The sequence below is a fragment of the Nesoenas mayeri genome (genome assembly GCF_963082525.1).
Source record: "Nesoenas mayeri genome assembly, chromosome: 3".
Taxonomy (NCBI): Eukaryota; Metazoa; Chordata; class Aves; order Columbiformes; family Columbidae; genus Nesoenas; species Nesoenas mayeri.
The window spans coordinates 83479585-83498590 of NC_137544.1; the positions used below are offsets into that span (position 1 = coordinate 83479585).

Consider the following 19006-nt stretch of genomic DNA (forward strand, 5'->3'; position numbering starts at 1 on the left):
AGATTCAAAGCTGTAATGAAACACCATCTCTTTTTTTCCTAAGAAATATCAAGCATTTTGAATGGAGTTTTTGAAAGAAAGCTAACAGACCTTAATAGGTCATAACACAAGTTTTAATCTGAGGAAAAAATAAGGGATTTTAAAGATCGTATTCATGTTTTCGTCTAAAAGGAGTCTTAAGATTATTTTTTTTTCCTTTTCCAGTGAATTAACCTGTCATCTTCAGTCTTCTTTTCAGATTGCTAGTACAGCCTGCCAGTAACTTTCTCTTATGCCAAGTCTAGCAAATACTCTTCTATCACATTCTTTTTTTATTTTGTATGACAATACTCAATGTAAAATAAAGAGCTATATCAGATTTTCTCGAGTATTAACAATCGGCGTTGTTAGCGGGAAGCCTGAATTAAATATTTAAAGGCTGTGGAATATTATGGGCTGTTCTAAGGGTTAACTTTTAATTAAAATAGGATGTAATTTTCTTCCTGTCTTGTTTAGTATTTGTTACAGGATCTAAGAAGTACTTAAATATATAAAAACATAGATACAGAGCTTTGGAAACTCCAGAAATCCTTAGAATACTACTGTGGATAGCAGACAAAATGTGCAAAAAAAAGGAACCTTAGAAGTCACTTACCAATTTTGTTTGGGAGGTGCTAGGCTCAGAATGGTTAGTAATAAGGCTGAGAGCCAGGAATATGCAACATGTAATCTAGACTCCTCTATCAAGTCGCTGTCTTTTTTGAGCAGTCATCTTTAGACATTTACAGAAGGTGCCCTCTTGTTAAGCCCTTCAGATTATGAGTACCCAAAGATTTTGAGACTGAATGTTTGTGTGGTCCCACAGAGTCATTGGAGTATCAGCTACAAGGTGTCTCAACCTGAATGTTCAGATATCAGGGTACCTGCAATTATTGGACACGCGTTGCAAGCGTGGCCCTTACCACACCACGCATTGCAAATAGGAAGACAGCCAGGATTTGCTGTCCCTGAAGATCAATTAGTTAATGCTTGCAAAGGTCACTGATGCTGCAGAGTTCTGTGGAACAAAGTATTTTTACTTCTGAGGTTTATGTTTTTTGTATTTTATTCCGTTTGCAAACAAAGCCACCAGGATTCCTCAGCTTTCTAGGGAAGCCCTGCCCAGTTTTCTAGCAAGCACAAGTAAGTTTTGTTATTGCAAATCTCAAAGATTATTTGTCAACAGAGAGGAATTAGAAGAAAAACATGTCAGTTACCATGTTAGATTTTCTATACAGTGTTACACTTTTTCCTTTGCAGATATCGGGTCTGTTTTTTCTATGATACTCCTTACTACCAACTCTGAGTCAAAGTGAAATTCTGATTCTCATTAGAAGCATGCCCATTTTCTGACTGTCTTTGGTAATTGCTTTCTCTCAGCTGGTTGCATGGCCTCTAGTACAATGGTGTCTTTGCCCTTTTAGTCCAATAAATCATCCTTTATGCCAGTTCTCAAGGCAGAGGGGGAAACACCTGATACTTTTACTTGATAAACAGAAAAATTATTTTTTCTAACTGGTATCTCAGCTTTTCTTCTAGAAGATCTGCCATTTCTGTGCTTGTAATTTTGGCTTTGAAATAGCTGGTTGAAAGCAAAAGCATCACTAGGAAGAGGATAGTAAATCTGTTTCAGTAGTCTGCAACTAAAATATGTAGCTTTGGTATGGCAATAACTTGGTATACAGGAACATAATTTTCTCTTATGTTTGCATGCCCATGTTCTTGGTTTATATGCAGCTTGTCAGTGTATAAACCCTTGGTGAGCATATATATATATATATATACTGGTTTTTTGCAGTGATCTGTCAAAGATGGGTGTTATAAAATTACCCAACCAGGGGTGAAGTTGTTTTTTTGGATGTTGCAGCTAAATATCTTGAATGCTTAGGCATAGAGATCCATTGTTCAACTCCTACCTATTGGTTAAGGTAACAGTTGTTAAAGCAGCTTTTAATGTCAGCTTAACATTTTGTTAAGCAAGTATGAGAGATTGATTTAGGTGTTCAAGTATTTTATATGTAGTCTGTCTTATGTTTGATTTTCCTGGTCTTCAGTAACTGCTTTGGAATGATTTTTGTTTTCTGTATTCAACCTCCTTAGCACTGGGAGCTATAAATGCAACAGGAAAAATTTGCTTGTTTCTTGTGTTGACTCCCTGATATTTCTTTGTTTTGACGTATCTATATTAACATCCATCTAAAAAAACAAGTCTTGAAGAATTGTATTTTTTTTTCCGATGGTCGTTTTTGGCAGAGCTGTCTTGTTAAAAATCCAATTTTAATTGTTCTATTATGGAAATGTCAGCTTAAGGAGGAAGAGCCTCAGATTTGTTCCATGTCATAACAACTATGGTGCAAATCAAAGAACTGCCATCTGGCTTAACTCCATGACTTGCTCTCTTGTTGAAGACCTTCAGATATCAAGATGTTAGGCTTAGTGAACTGGCACATGAGGTAGAGGATCTTTAAATCTTTTTAACACAGCAGAGCAGCTTCAGGAAAGGAAGTGGCAGAAGTCCGCTGCAATGGTGTTGTCTGGCTTCTGTGAGTCGACTAGGAGTAATACAGGAAAAAATTCAGAATTTGAGCCCTTTTATGTTTATCTCATGAATTTCAAATATTCGTATTGTAAATATTTCAAATTCTATATACTTTTTTTTTTTTTTTTTTAAATATAAACAGGAAGGTTGTTGGTATGTCTGACACTATGATAGGTGGTATTTTTAGAGTCTTTTATCAAAAGATTGTTCTTTTCTTATCAGTAAGGAAACCTCCATTTCTCCATTTTACCACATTGCACTGTAATGCTCGGGAGCACTCAGCAATGACTGTAATTTGATCAAACATAAGGAAGCAATGTTCAGTAACAGAATTAAAAACTAAAACCAGAATTAAAACTCTTCAACTCATATCAGTAAACATGGTACTTCTGTTCTAGGTAATTTTAAAACTTTCTAATATGATCACGAGAAAGGTTTCTGAAATAATTGTTGTTTGTAACAGTATAAAACCCAGCTAACATTTGGGCAAATCCATTTGTGTGAGAGGACTTAATATCATGCAACAAAGAAATGTTATTTTTAAACATCTTTGCTAGAATAAGAATACACATATTCAGTCTGAACATTTGTATTTTACCCAAACTAAATGTGAACTTGCAAAATAGATGTCTAAAGCTGTTATAAAAAGTTTGTATTTTATCCTTACCACTCTCATGAGAACTATAGAATCCTATTTTTTTTTTACTTTTGCAGATAGCCGAGACCTATTTTCAAGAGGAAGAATGTATCCTTTTACTTGTAGAAATTTTTACGCGATATTAAGATGATCTGGCATGATGAAATATAAAAGAATAATGCTTTACTGTTGACTCACAGGTTGTGGGACAGGGTTACAAAGAAGTAAACATCCGTAATTTACCTATGAGTGAGTCTACAATATGTTCGCATGTCCTTCTTAATCAGACAGCTGGAATATGAGTTAAGTAATAAATCCACTTCCAAAAGTTGTACTGATACAATCATCAGTATCTGTGCACAAACAAGGAAGTAAGAAAATATTTTCAAAGAACTTCTGTTTTCATAGGATAAGTTCTGTTCTACGTATTATTAACTAGGAATACGTCCAATCTAGATAGGGTGTGTGTTCTATTATATCAAATAGGGCACTGTTATAGTAAGAAGAAAATTATCACAACAGTTGATTAGAGTATGTACTACAAGTGTCTAGATTAGAATAAAAATACCAAACACAGTGAGCTAGGGGAGATCAGCAATCATCCTCAAACAACAGCAACGTGTTGTTTTGCAGATGCTAATTAGTCAAAATCGTATCAAGGTGGTTTGAGAAACTGTCGTAGGCAACTGGCTAATTACTTCTGGGAACAGCTAGTTCCATGGTTCAGTTTATTTTGATTTATTCCTAGATAATACAAATAAGTTTGTTAAAAAAGTTATAATAGTTGAACTGCTGCTAATTACTCTACTATGTTTCACTAATTGTGGGAGAGAATAATCATATTAAACCTTGAAGTGAAATTATATTTTTAGAAAAGGTGGACAGGGTATTCCTTCATTTGTTTTTAAGGGAAAAGGATCAGGCTAAAAAGAAGAGGCAGGAGTGGTAAGCCCTTAAGGTATAAGTGATTCACTACGATGCATCATAAATTATGTAATTTGTTACAAACAAAATACAGCAAATAGGCTATTATCATGGTTAAATAACAAAGCATAAGAAACCTGGAAAGGTATCCTTGAAACTTAGCCAAATTATTTCAGCCTGTAGTACAAAACCACATAAATAACTGTCACAATATTATAAAAGCAATACATAAAATAAGATATCCACCACTGTCTTAGTACTTCTGGCTTGATCATCCTCATTCAATAGCATCCATCAGAAAATCAAAAATATGCAGCACAAATTAAAGGTATGGAAAATGTCTGTAGTAAATGATGGCTCTGCAGGGGGAAATGCATTCAATAGCATGATAGACAGTTTTTCTTTCATAGAAGTTGCTTTAATTGAAGGGCATTGTATTTAAAGCTGACCAAAGGAAATATTTTTAATGCAATGTACACCTGATGTGTGGAATTCAACACCACTGTATAATACATATTTATGAAGGATATCTCTTCTGTACTTGCAACCATCAGTTTCCTGAGGTTAATAAAGAACTAACTTGATCATGTTGCACTGTATTAATTATCCATGACAGACATTGTAATTCATCCAGTGTAGAACTTCATATTAACAATAATTCAGGGCTTGTTGCTGTGATCCTCTAAGGTTATCTCTCTGATCTGTAATCCTGTTTCTAAAAACAGATTTCTTGAAGGCAGGGAATATTCTTTCCATTAATATTGTTGTTCATAAGCCATGCTATGTATATGTTGCAAGATGTTAACAAGAAGAACAAATACTGGTTGTGTTTTTGTAATAATTACCCCAGTATTTTAATTATCATGAATAATGGAATATATTTTTTCTGTATTACTAAAACCTTCATTCACTGTACTAATAACCTCATAGTAATGTACAATCAAATTTCAAATAGCTGGCAAAACATGGCTTTAAATGGAACAACTAACAATTCAGGCTTCATGGGACTGGAATTATCGTGACTATTACAAAATAAATAACTATCAGTATAACTTTGTGAACATCTTGATAACCCTAAGGGAGGCAAAAGAGGTTTTAGTATAGAAGAAAAGTAAGCAGAATTTTCAGAAAGAAGAAAAAAGGTGAACTCAGCTGTACATCAGTGTTGGATACAATGATTGAAAAGGAGGAGGGTATTTATTGCAAGTTTGAGTTGGGGTAATTTTTTAAATACAATCTCCAGCTGGTCAGTTGGAAGGAGACATATTTTCAGTTAATTATGGTTATTGACATATATTTGTGTTTCTTGATATACACATACTGCTATTTGTGTAATTGTTTTGCTTTTCATTTCCCAGAGATTTTGTTTTCTGATAAGAGTTGTCAGCATAACAATATTTTGTTCATTTCTTTTCTAGAACTTCTGCTGGGCTTAAGGCATGTGGGAAGGGGTAACTGCTGAAGAGAATAGGCTTTTCATTTTTGGAACTTTTCTCAGGTTATTTTACTTCTTACTTTCTGTTTTCGTGTCTGCTATTGTTTTCTTCCTTGCACAGAAATCTGGATGCTAGCCATTATTCATTTTGATTCAGTTATGTCAAATTCCAGGTACATGATGATTGGCCTTTAAAATATGGTGCCAAATGTAAATAAGTCATTACATGTCCATACGTGTGTGCATTTTTCTTTAACCTTGCATCCAGATGAAAAGGCAATGAAATTCATTCAGCTTGAACGACTATATCATGAGCAGCTGCTTGCAAATCTTTCTTCCATACAAGAACAGTGGGGTGAGTATAGGTTAAACTGATATGGTAGAAGAAAGAGTTAATTTGTTTTGTTTTTCTAAATAATGGAGTATAGCTTTTTACAGCTTAAAAATGTTACATAGCAAAAGCAGCATTTATATCAGAATTTCTGTGAGCTTGTTACAAGAAAAGTTTTCTTCCCACACTTTTCATGAAACAAGTGCAAATGGTTCATCATTCTTTATTCTGTTAATTGAGACTTTGAGCCACGGTTGTTTTGAGCTTATTTTTGGTTTAGACTTGGTGAATCTGGCGTGATGAAAATAAAGTATATTGTGAAAATATACAATGCTTTTTTTGCATAGTCTGAAACAAGATTGTGGAGCATACACAGAAGTGTTGTCAATATTTCTCCATTAATTAGTTTCATATATATGTTTACTGTTAAGCAAATACTATTTTTATAATACTTTGAGTAAAAATGATTTTTTTTTTAATTTTATTTAGAAAGAAAATGGAAAACAGCAGTTCCTGGTCCAGTTACAACACTGAGAAATTCAGCTAAAGAACTGAGTGGTGAAGAATTAGAAAAGCTGACTAGAGTTTGCTCTTCTCATCAACAGTAAGTATAAGAATGTATTTTGACTTTTGCAGTACTAATACATTAACACAGCTGTTGACTACTTGCCAGTATAGGTCAATCTCAAAATAAAAGTTGCATCCCATTGACTTCAGTGAATTTGGTTATAAAGTGGTTGTTCTTTTTTGATATGTGACTGAAATGTTTTTGTTACCATCAACTTTCACAGTGTTTTAATGCAGTTTGGGGAATGTATAGGGACTAGATCTGAACTGTTTTCATCAAACCATTAGTTTGCCAGAAATGGAGTTTTGAGTTAATTTGTGAGCATTTTCAGCCAAAGCGAAAACTGAGTAGTGTTAATTTAGGAAGAGAGAGAGAGACTGTAAATGATGGTGGTTATGTCTATACCTATTGCTTTAATCACTGTTTTTAAATTCAATTGCCTAGCATCTCAGACTCCAGCACTCACATCTACGCAATGTGATTTTATTCCCAAATAGTAGTAGTTCCCCAGGAAGGCAGTATTCTGAAAAGTAGTGAAATCTTAGTTTGTAACTGCTTTTCCTGATTCAGCAGCCTCCTGAATCAGTATGTCACCAACTTTTGGACAGTGCCCAGGGTGCTATTCTGGGCAGTAACACAGATGGGATTGTAACCATCAGAAAGGAGAACTGTCATTTCTTGGGTGAAAGACCTACCTACTAGACGCTCAGTTTAAGGGACGGATGGAAAAAATTATACCAGCTGCCACTGAAAAATGATCAGTCAACAATAGTAAGGAAACTAATAATATTTAAAGGCTGTGAAAAGACCAGCCTGTGACAGGGGAGATGCTCTTAATCAGATGGGGAGAGAGAACTTTTTCAAATGCATTTGTATTGGCTTAGTCAGTCTGGCTGTAATAAAAACCAAAATGCTTCTGTTGTTCATAGAGAGTATGATTTGTCTTCCACGTTTTTTAATTCTGAGTGACTGTATAGAAGTTTGAAAACATGCATGTTGCCAGAACCTGGGCAGGGATTGTTTATTTGTAGTCTGAATACGTTTGGGAGGGAACCCCTGGAGAGCATACTCCTGTGTTTCCACAGGAGGAGGCAGCTCTAGCACCATAGCTGCATGTTTACACCCACAGCCTGCTGCTACTGCATGATCACACTCGGAGTGCCTGGAGGGTTCCTCAGCCTGCCTTTCCTCGTACATGACCTTGCAAGCCCATAGAAGGATTAAGATTCAAGTCTATTGCAATTTATATGCTGCAACAAGCAGCACCTCCCTGTTGTGACCTTGATTGTCACTTTGTTGAGAATAACTCTGGTTTCTGCTTCTGAATCTTCCGTGCAGCCTTACTTTAAAATACAAAATTTCAGTTATGTAACATCATTCTCACTTCTGACAAACCCTGCAACTGGATAAAAATTAAGGCTCGTGTTCATTTGCCATGATCGGTTCTCTTGTGTTTAACATCATTACTGTTCCAAACTCTCTAGGAAAAAGCCTATTTGTTTTTATTGTTTCATATGATTTTTTTCCTAAGCTTTAATCTCAATTTATTTTGTAGTTAAAATTATACTTTACTTTTTAATGAATAACATGCAGGTCTCAGAAAATGTGGGCATTTTGCTTTTGTAATTGAAAGTAATATAACTTTTTCTGATACTCAAGGTCTACAGCTACATTCTAGACATGTTTGTTCTTTAAAGGTAGTTTTGAGTATCCCTTATTGAAGTTTAAATGGTAAAAATTAAAAGTCAGTGCAACTGTCTGGGTTTTTTCAAGATTATGAACATCAGTGCTTTTCCCTCTTGTCTGTCCTACTTTTATTTTTTTTCAGTAGCTTTAAACAAAAAGTTTGACAATTTATCTTCATTGCTGTATGAAAGGCTGCAAGACAGATTGTGCCTGATAAAACACATTCTGCATGAATCTCTACACAGTTTGCAGGGTCTACAGTGACTGTTAGTGGTGCTGGCTCACCTGTGAATCCCAGTGCAATCTGTGGGAGCTCTTATATCTTACATTACCCAGAAGATGTGTCCTAGTGTAAACCGTCTGTGAAAGGGAAATATATTTTGTGGTTGTTTTGGTTTGGTTTTTTTTCCCATTCCTAAATCTCTGTTATAGTGATTGGTATTTTTAATACTAGTAGATACTGAGTCCTTACACAGTTTTAAAAGTTGTTAGAGTTCCTTCAGAGTATAAAGTTTTGCAGGAATTTAGACCACTTGTTATGTTGCAGTTAACTTTCTTCTGACTGCTTTCTCAATTAGGTGGAGCAATGTTTGGGCTAATTGGTCTTCTGATGATATTCACATATGGTACAGATCTGTGCTTGAAAGTACACTACCATGCTGACACCATTTCAGTGTAGGAAAAGTTCTGTGCTAATATTAGAGCAGAGCAAAGGCTTATAATATTTCACTGACATTTGTTATGAAGAATGTTGCTACTAAGTTGTTTAATTTATTCTTTTTTTCTTTATTGCTGCAGGCCACAGGCATACAAAAATCAGGTAAGCAGCTGTTTAATTGAGTTCTGCTTTGTCAAAAAATGCTAATAAATATATTTTTAATATTATTAGGTACAGTTTTTCCAGTTTAGTATAGAAACTGTTTGAAGTTTGGTTGTCTCAAAAGGTCACAGTATTCCTATTTAATTCCAAAAATTACAGGAAATACTATCATATTTTACAGCTAGTAGCTGCAGAAAAGACATGGGAAAGCAGTTGTTTGCTTCAGTTAGTGGAATCAAAAAATGTAACGGAAAGAGAAGCTGCTTCTTTAAAATCAGGTATGTATGTACATGTGTTTATGTTTGTTTTAAATATACTGTAATGACATATTATCATAAATAATTCGAAGGTATTTCGTTTGAAGCTACAGCATTTGTTAGATTCCCACAGATTAATCCATTTGTGCAAATTTTAATTTTTTTTTCAAAACTGTACAATGGACATACTATGCTATTTTAATTAGCCATTGATATTCAGAATTATAATTAAACTCTAGTCTCCATCAAAAAGTCTTTTAAGTGTGCATGCATTTATAGCAGCCTACATAAGCTACAAAACTGTGTACAAAACTAGAGACAAGATACATAATTTGTATGTATAAAATATAAGGTAAACTATCTGATCACAAATATTCTGAGTTGTGGCAATTTAGTATAGCTAATAGTATTAGTAACTATTTTAAGTTACATATGATATCAGTGATTTTGAGACACATTTTTCTGTAACAGCACAGAAAACTAGGAAGCTTTTAGGGGGGCCTTGATGAGAAAAACATGCTTCTGATGATTTTTTTCAGTATACACTTTTATGTCAGCTTTATTTTCCTCCTCCTGCCTTGAGGCAGTGGCTGTTTTGTTCTGAGTAATTTGCTAAAATCATTGGGTTCTTATGAAACATTTGCAAATTAATGGATTGTTAAAATGAAGACAGAAGGGAAAAGAGCATTGGTACTACCAGGCTGTGCTCTCTCCTCTCTTTGAGCAAAAATTTCTTTTTTTTGCCATGTTCCAGTTTGCCAAAATTGGCCTAAACTTAGTACCTTTCCTTAAAAACAGCTAGAATTTCTTACAATATGAGGATTGGCCTGAGTGACCTCAGGAGGTCCCTCTCAAACCTAAACTATCAGCCAGGATGTTCAGGAGAATCAGGAATTAATGAACAGTCATGGTTCTCCACATGTGGGGATCTTCCTCATCTTCATCCTCTTTTACTTTGATCCCTCTATCGCTATTTCTCTGTCTTTGTTCTTGTAACCTAACACAAAACATTGAAAACACAAACCAAACATGTTCTACAGCTCAGAAAGCAGATCAAAAGAACCAAATGCTTTTTGGATGGCTGGAAATTCACATGGAAAAAATTTAGGCACTTAGAATTTTTTCATTACTTTTATTCTAGGTTGGGAACAAAAGCTTTCTGGAGAGTAGGATTTCTGAACATTTGAAACTTCTGAATTAAGGAGAATTTTGTGTCAATGTTAAAGCACTGTGGTAGAACACCAAGACATATTAAACTTAATGTGGAAGTAATGGTGTAAATGGAATTTTTCTTGCCTTTCTCTTAACATAACTCATCCAAATGTTAAGGAAATCTTTGGGTTCCTGTGAAATGCTTGTAAATTAGGGAAGCTATGTCATCCAATAGAAAGCAGTTCTGCTGAGAGTTTTCCAGCACAGCTAAATACTTTTTCAATACAAAGATGCAAATATTTCGAGCCTAGCTCAAGTTTAAGTGCTTAAGATTTGCAAAAGATGATTTTCACAAGATTAGCACATTCATGAGGACGCACCCTGCACCAGGTCTCTTGATCTGTTCAGGCAGTATGTGGTCAGTTGGCTACTGCTGCCCCTCACTGAGTCAATGCAGCAGCATCACAGGCCGAATGCTGGTGTTGCAGTTAGAAGGTTGTGGGTAGGGAAGGCATTGGTATGAACTAATACAGAAACTGGACGAAGGTGACGTATAACTCTGAATTTATATACACTGTTTAGTGTGGTGCAAAAAATTGAGGTGTGGCTGAGTGATCCAGCTCAGGACTAGAAGCAATATGGCATTTTGAGCATGGTTTTTGATTTTGCCTGAACACCAGCAGAATCCTATACTATAATAACCATAGAGTCTGTTCAGCATTAGCCTAAATGGATGGACCTTGTCATTGAAAACTTAGAATGTTTGTCTTCTGCTTTTTGGGTGTGTTTTTTTTCTCTGCATCATGAAAAATGAGAAGTAAATCTGTAAATGTTTTCTTCTCTTAGAAATTTGTCTACCAATCTGCAGAGAGAGATACTTAATTTAGCTGCTGGTAGTATTATAGAAGTAGGACTCAGAGCAAGACAGGAAAAGGAAATTCTCAAGTGGTTTGAAGACTGCCCTTTATTTCATATGCTCAAAATAACAGTTTATCTAGTGATTATCAATAAGAAGTAGTATTAGATTATATGTAAATATATATATTACATTGTAGATTGTTGCATTATACTATGGTAGCATCTTTGAAGTAAAATCACACTTCCTTACTAATCTAAAGCAGAAATTAATCTATTAATCTGTAGTTAGATAACAATGCCGGGATCATTTTTTGCTTTCTTAGGAACAGATCCCTAAGCTCCAGGGACACCTTTCATGGTAAAGAATTTGATTTAATTTCTAATTCCATTTAATCTTGGTTGCAGTTGAAGCTGCCAACAAAGATGCCTGTTGTAATGTGGATATATCCACTAGGAAAAGTTGACAGATGGTAACAAAGTCTTGTACCACTAATACAGGCTGTGTTTGAACTCATGACCTATATGTGAAGGGCTCAGTATCCTGTTACAAATCCCTTGAGCTATCTGCTCCTCTGTGTGTAATTTTCAAAAAATCCCTATCTCATACCCATTTTTTCTTACAGTGTTTTACAGAAGTTAGGCTCCCTGTACCCTTTCTTCCTGTTAATGTTGTTCTGATTTTTTTTTCTGCATTTTGAGATGGTTGGATGTTCTCTTTTTCGATTTCCAAGCCTGTCTTTTCTATGCTACCTTGTATTTCATTATCCTTCAAAATGGGGCTGGTTTGTAATTTAATAAAATTGTTCAATACAATGAATTAATGCAAACATTTCTTTAAAGGCTAGCAAATATGACCTTGTTCATGTAACAACTTCAGGAAATTGCTTAGATTTTAAGTGAGGTTTTGACAGGTGAGGAAGGAGAAAATTTGCATTAAGATCTTCAGTCATTCTTGTGAGAACATATACAGTTAATAAGGGCATTGTTTGATCTCTTCGTTAATCTATTCATAAGACCCTTCTGCTCTTCTCTATGCACAAAAAACACAAATGTATTTTCTAGAGGTATTAATTTGTTGTTTGAGGTTATTACTATTACTGTAACAATAGTCCTACTGTAATAATAGTCTTAACCTGGCTTTTATTAAAGTCATAGCTAGCTTGCTTTGCTGTTCTAATTGGAAATACATCCTTTCTCTCTTCATAAGCCTGAAAGAGGAGTTTTGGCTTTGAGCTTCTTGTAATGGCTAATGTCTAATAATTTTATTGACAGCTTGGGCTAACCATCTACTCCTTCATCAGCAGGTCGTTGCCATAGTAGGTGAATTCACAAGCTATGTAGAATTCACCTTGTTTCTCTCTGGAATTTCAGATACGAAAAATCAGTCTTCATTTGTATTGTAAATGTGAACACAGAAATAATCTGTGTCCAGTTGCATTTTTTAACATGTAAACTAACTTACATATCCAAAAAGCAACATCTTTTTGTGCAGTCCGTTATGTAAAATATTCTAATGGGATATTTAATTCAGCATTAACCAAAGGAGTTAGTTACCCACTTAAAAGAATTTAATTTAAAATTTATTAAATTAGTATGATCTCAATCCCTGTGTAATAGATACAATGGCATCAAAATAGAGTTTTCTGTAATTAAGTGCATTTGTCTGTACTCCAGGCCTCCATGAGATGCACTTACATAAAATATGCCTTAGAAGAAATGTGGCTGTTCAGAAAGATAATAACATACATATAGTGCTTGAAGTATGGGAGTGACTCTTTTCAGGAGGGCACTAAAGCATGTGCTTTGCCTGCAAGAACGTGTACAAATACTTTGCCAAATCATGAGTCAGCTTTTCAGACCACTAACGAAAGTTTTATTCTGACTCTGGAGCATAAAATAACCTGCCCTTTATGCGAGTGCATTTTAAAGCATTAGGTTACAGTGTTATCAAATCACAGTATACTCTTTCCCCCCTGGGCTGATGCTTTGAATCATTTAAAAACACGGGAACTGTTTTTCCTGTTGCACTTAGGTACTGAAACTTGTCCTGGCATTGGACCAAAGAAGGAAGATAAACAGCGGAGCACTAGTTCTCCAGGTGAAAAACGAACTGAGAGACTGACAGAGGCAGCAAGTGTTCGGGTAGCTGCAGGAAAGGACCACATGGAGGAGCAGCACTGCAGTGCTGAATCAACATTGGAGCCACACACCCAGTCCACAGGGACAGTGGGCAGGCCTTCTTTAGGCTGTTTGTCATCTGGGGATGCCAGTAAAGATAACAGTTTGCAGCCGAGAGAAAGACAACTCTCTAAGGATGCAGAAAAAATAGAAGGCGCAGCTGGGGAGCCTGGAGTGAAACTCCCTCTCGAGCCAATGGTAGATGCTTTGGTTTTATCAGACACTGATTCTATGCCTACTGATTTGGTTCCTGCTGATAAAGGTGTGCAAGCTGATAGAAATCTGCTCAGATCAAAACATGATGCTGGCCCTTCAGAAATTGCTAGTGGCCAGCCTGGAGACAGTGATTTAAAGCAGCAACAGAAACAGCCTGATGACGATAGATCTTCGCAGGACAGAACTGCATCAAATGTGTGCTCTGGATGTAATAAAGTGTCTGAGCATGAGAATACTGCCCATTTACAAGTATGCAAGGAAATACAGAGAACAGCAGGACAGGAGGAGAAGGTAAATAATGAAGAACAAGAAGATTTATTTCTCAGATTTTTGAATGGTAACATAATAGACACTGAAGAATCATTTGCAAACTTAGGAAGCCAAGAGGACTTCGACACTGTTCCAGATATTTCACCTGAACGAGCATCTTACAACTCACTGGAAGCTTTATCACTAGATGACAGCTTTTCTTCTCTTGATGAACTTGCAAGAAGGATAGAGATTGCTGAGGTAAATACTGTGAATCCTATAAAATCTTCCATATTTATCTCAGTTAAAATATTTTAGAAATTTACAACTTCAAACTGTGATAAATATTTCTTCATATATCATTTTTTAACCTGTAAAGAAATCTATACTTATTAATTGTTCGGAGTAAATTCAGAAAAAAAATATTTTGCCTGTTTACCTCCTTCTCGACCAGCAGTGCTCTGTGTTTCTAAAAATCAGATGTGAGTGTCAATGAGTGTGAACAGCCTTTTTTTTTTTTTTTATTCTGACAGAGACTGTTAGGAGATGGGCTGACAGTTCCTTTTAAATCACAGTTTTATATCAGAGGTCAACATAATGCCTATGATGTAACATGTTTGTTTCTATTCATAGAATAAAATCTGCTTTTCATTGCCTATTCTGCATAGGTGAGAACTACATATGTAATAAACTCTGTGTATGAATGTATGGCTTCTAATTTTGCCAAGTTTAGGCAGTTTTGTGTTCAGCCAAAACTAAGAAAGAACTTCTAAGCCTGAAGCCACCTTTCTGCAGCGTTGCTGATAGACCACAACAAGGATGAGCGTTTCATAAGCTGACTTTGTTTTCTGAAAATATAGAAGATGTATTGCTTTGGGACTTTCTTGGAGCGTGTATGATGACATCTTCACTTTGTCTTCTGGTTGTGGTGCATTTGCAATCGTGGGACCTTAAAAGCTTTTTCTTTAAATGAAAAAATGAGATTATTGTGAAATGACACAATTCCAGATGCTGGAGGGGGAACTCTTGTAAAAAGGTCTCTTCTAAGTTCATCTCTGTTTTTAATGCATTTAACAGTACAACATCCCTTGGCAATAAAGTAACAGTATTTCTCTATAGATCAGAAGCTAATGCATAGAGAGCAAGAACCCATGATTGCTGAGGGGGAGCAGCCAAGAAAGGAACTAAATACTGGGGAGTCATGCTGATGTTATTACATTTGGCAAATTCTCCAGAGCTGGAAATGGACCATTTTGTTTTTTCTCCCCACCTAAAGAGCTTCTTACCTCCTTTCCAAGATCATTCATTGTGACCTGTCCTGAAACACCTTGTCTTTCTGTGGGTTGTCAGGAAGCACACCACGTACAAGGACTGAGGGCCATGTGCACAAAGATGTACACAAGCTCTTGCCAACATGCAGATGTGGAAACTCCCGTACATGTTCATACATGTAATCAAACTTTTGAACTAAATCCGTTGGCTTGTGGTCACTTAAAGGATGATTTTGAAAATGAGCATTTTGTTGACAGACTATGCTAAGCCCATATACATGTACAACAGAAGAGTAAATTAAATATCGTCCCTCTGGATTAGTTTTCTTTTGAGCCCACTGCAAGTTCAGCATTTTAAGCTACAGGAGAGAACTGTTCAGTTTCATGTAAAAGAATCCTAAATTAATGCTATAGAAGCTGTTTTAAAATTGCTATGTTCACGCCATTTGCATTTTACAGGATGGGATGAGAAACAGCATATTGATACTGTTAGAAAGCTTATGCTTTACAGGGAATCTAGTTTCTTTTCTGGCTTGCTATCCCAGTGCTAAGACTTCCAGTACTCAGTGTTGAGCCTCTGGCAAGGAAAAAGTGCCTTGAGTCTTTCCATAGCACTTTTTCTGGCCATATAGAGCATAGTGTTGGCTAACACTGGTGGGAGTCTTTTTTGAATTGTTCTTAACAAGAGGCCTGAGTCGTGTGTGAGCCAGGGGGGTTAAATCAAGGAGAAGAAGGATTAATCTCAGTACTGATTAAAATTTGTAATATGCAGCATCTGGGGCTGTTTTGCAATACCTGAAATTTCTCAGTGCAGCAGGGTGAGTTAAGGACAGCACAGCAGATTGTATTGTTTCATTATATGCTTGTATTTTGCTTTTCCAATTAATGTTACCAAATATTGTTGCCCTAGGGGTTGCTTTTCAGAAGTGGTGAGCACTTCCTGCTTGCCTGGAAGACACCAGGAACTGAGAGGGTTTGGCACCCCTGAGAAAGCAGTACTGTTAACTTGCTTTCACTGATACTGTTTTAGTACTAAAATAAGTACTAAAGTACTAAAAAAAGATTTGACTGATGGTTTGACAAGCAGACTGATCTTTGCACCCAGCCATAACATTTCTTCTTTTCTTGTCCTCCTGAAGCCTTTGAATTTGCATTGTTTGGGCTGTGGTCATCTGATAAGAGAACAATGTTTTCATACAGTGGTTCTGAAAAATGTACCCAGAAAATGCATTGGTAGCACATGAATGAAATTAATTACATGAAATGTACCAACATCACAGTAAAAAAAAAAAAAATCAATTTACTGTGCTAAAACATATAATGAAATAAGTATTTACAAATTCATCACAAATAAGTTAGAATAGAAGGCAGAACATTATTTTGAAATAAACAAGGTACAAAAATCATGTGGTAGGACAAAATTTCATTAATATTTTTAAATGGAGGTGTAATATTAATTTATTGAAAATGGAGAAAAGTACTTTTATATGTATTTACAGTTAGGAAGTTTTGTTTGATGTCATATTGAGATCGAAGAATCGTCTCATGTAGTTGTCTAATTTAGATCCTTTATGTCACTTGCTTTTAGTCTACCATTTACAATAACTAATTACAAGACTGAAAATCCACTAAATCCTGATTTTGGCTTTAAATAATAGCAAAATGAAAATATGTTATGTATTGTAAACATGCAGATGATGGAAAATCCCTGTCATTTTATAGAAACTAGATTCATACAGCTAACAAAGAACTTTGAAGCACAGTGAGCAGTTGGCAGCAGCACATATCAGAAGTGTATAACCTCTTCATAGATATCTGCTGTCATTTCTGTGAGAATGAAATGATGTACAAGCAATCAAGCAAATTGTAACCTCAATAATATAAGTTCTGTTTTGCCACGTGAAATAAAAGTTTAGAACATAAGCCCTAACCTGAGTGACAGTTAGGGAAAACAGTAAAATCTTAATGTTTTTCCTTATTTGAAAATTATCATTTGAGGTTTTTTTCAGAAAGCAGAGACAATGAGACTGTCTACCATGACAAAAAGTACTAGCTTTTGGTTGGCAATTTTTGTACACCAAGACTTTAAAAAAGTACTGAGTACATAGTGACTAGCACCTGATTTGATTGCAGAAACAAGGTCTCCACCTATCTCTACTAGACCTGAAGACAGAGTCTCCCAGGGTGGCAGAGTCCTTGTTGAGATCCCCTGTTCTCTGGTATGGCTTGGGTCCTGTAGTTTTGAGTTTGCAAGAATTATGGAATAGAATCATATAATAATTTCAGTTGGAAGAGACCCTCAGGATCATCGAGACCAACCATAACCTAATTATACCACTAAACTACATCCCTAAGAACCTCGTCTAAATGCCTTTTAAACACCTCCAGGGATGGTGACTCCACCACTTCCCTGGGCAGCCTGTTCCAATGCCTGACAACCATCTCCATGAAGAATTTTTCCTAATATCCAATCTAAACCTCCCCGCCACAACTTGAGGCCATTTCCCCTTGTCCTAGTGCTTGCTACTTGGGAGAGGAGACCAACAGCCTCCATGCTACAACCTCCTCTCAGGTAGCTGTAGACAGTGATAAGGTCTCCCCTCAGCCTCCTTTTCTCCAGGCTAAACAGCCCCAGTTCCATCAGCCACTTCTCATCAGACTTGTGCTCCAGGCCCCTCACCAGCTTCGTCGCCACCTCAATGTCTTTCTTGTAGTGAGGGGCCCAAAACCAAACACAATATTCAAGGTGGGGCCTCACCAGTGCCAAGTACAAGGGGACAATCACTTCTCTAGTCCTGCTGGCCACACTGTTCCTGGTACAAGCCAGGATGCTGTTGGCCCTTTTGGCCACCTGGGCACACAGCTGGCTCATGTTCAGCCATCTGCCAATCAAAACCCCCAGATCCTTTTCCTCCAGACAGCTTCCCAGCCACGCTTCCTCAAGCCTGTAGTTGTTGTGACCCAGGTGCCGGAGCCGGTACTTGGCCTAATATTATGTATCCATATGAAATGCTTACAGGGTATCTGAGCTATTTGTTGGTATGTAAAGGGACAAGCATATAAGCAGAATAGTGGTGCAAGTCTGACGCCGTGGTATGAATACTGTATCTGCCAAGTTAGCTTCTTTTCAAAGTCATATTATTAATGTATCCAATGTATTTTATTAGCAAAGGAGTTTTCTGGTACTTATAGCTTAACCCAGGGTAGTCTTGCTTTTTATAAATTTGTTATACAGTTACAGATTACCACTTTAAAAAAATCTGGTATTGATAGAAATAAAACTGTAGACCTTTGCCAAGTAAATCAATACATCCCACAGAAAAGTATACAAACAAAACTCCTCCTTGAGTAGTTTTCTGCATTCAGACCAAAATACTTCATACAATGAACTTTTCTTCTGAAATCCCACTTTGCAGCCCCTTCGGTTTGGGGGTTTTCATTTACTTCTGTATGCTACATATGATTCCAATAGTTAACTTTAATCTGTTTTCTCTCAGAGCTTGAAGTACAGGGCCTTATTTTCTTAGCAAAAATATGTATAATGTAAGAAGGTTTTAAAATATTTTATTAGCAAATGCTGTTTTAAACAGAGAAGAGGCAAGTATTTTAATTAGAGCCTTTTTTTTTTTTCTTATTTTACAGCCAGGATATTAAACTTTATCCAAAAAAAGTATAAAAATTTTTCGAGAAGCAAAATAACTTTGTGTTAATAGTGGTAAATAGAGAAAAGCTAAAACATTTAACAGAGTTTCAATTAACCAACAGTCATTGCTGCTTTCCTTTTTGACTGTTGATCAAAATGCCACCATGTATCCATATGCCATTTGCAGTTCCTCTACAGTAATTATAAAAGTTCTAGTCAAAACA

The 19006-nt window shown here is 36.0% G+C and overlaps 1 protein-coding gene across 2 annotated transcripts in view; it reads left to right on the forward strand.

Moving 5' to 3' along the window:
• The window catches only part of CNST (consortin, connexin sorting protein), a 52560-nt gene that overhangs the window by 23117 nt on the left and 10437 nt on the right, over positions 1–19006 (forward strand). For both annotated transcript variants that reach the window (XM_080342656.1, XM_080342655.1), the window contains 6 exons: positions 3272–3302; positions 5822–5908; positions 6374–6488; positions 8937–8958; positions 9140–9236; positions 13258–14129. In XM_080342656.1, coding sequence (XP_080198782.1) covers positions 3272–3302; positions 5822–5908; positions 6374–6488; positions 8937–8958; positions 9140–9236; positions 13258–14129 — 1224 coding nt within the window. The remainder of the gene's footprint in view (positions 1–3271; positions 3303–5821; positions 5909–6373; positions 6489–8936; positions 8959–9139; positions 9237–13257; positions 14130–19006) is intronic.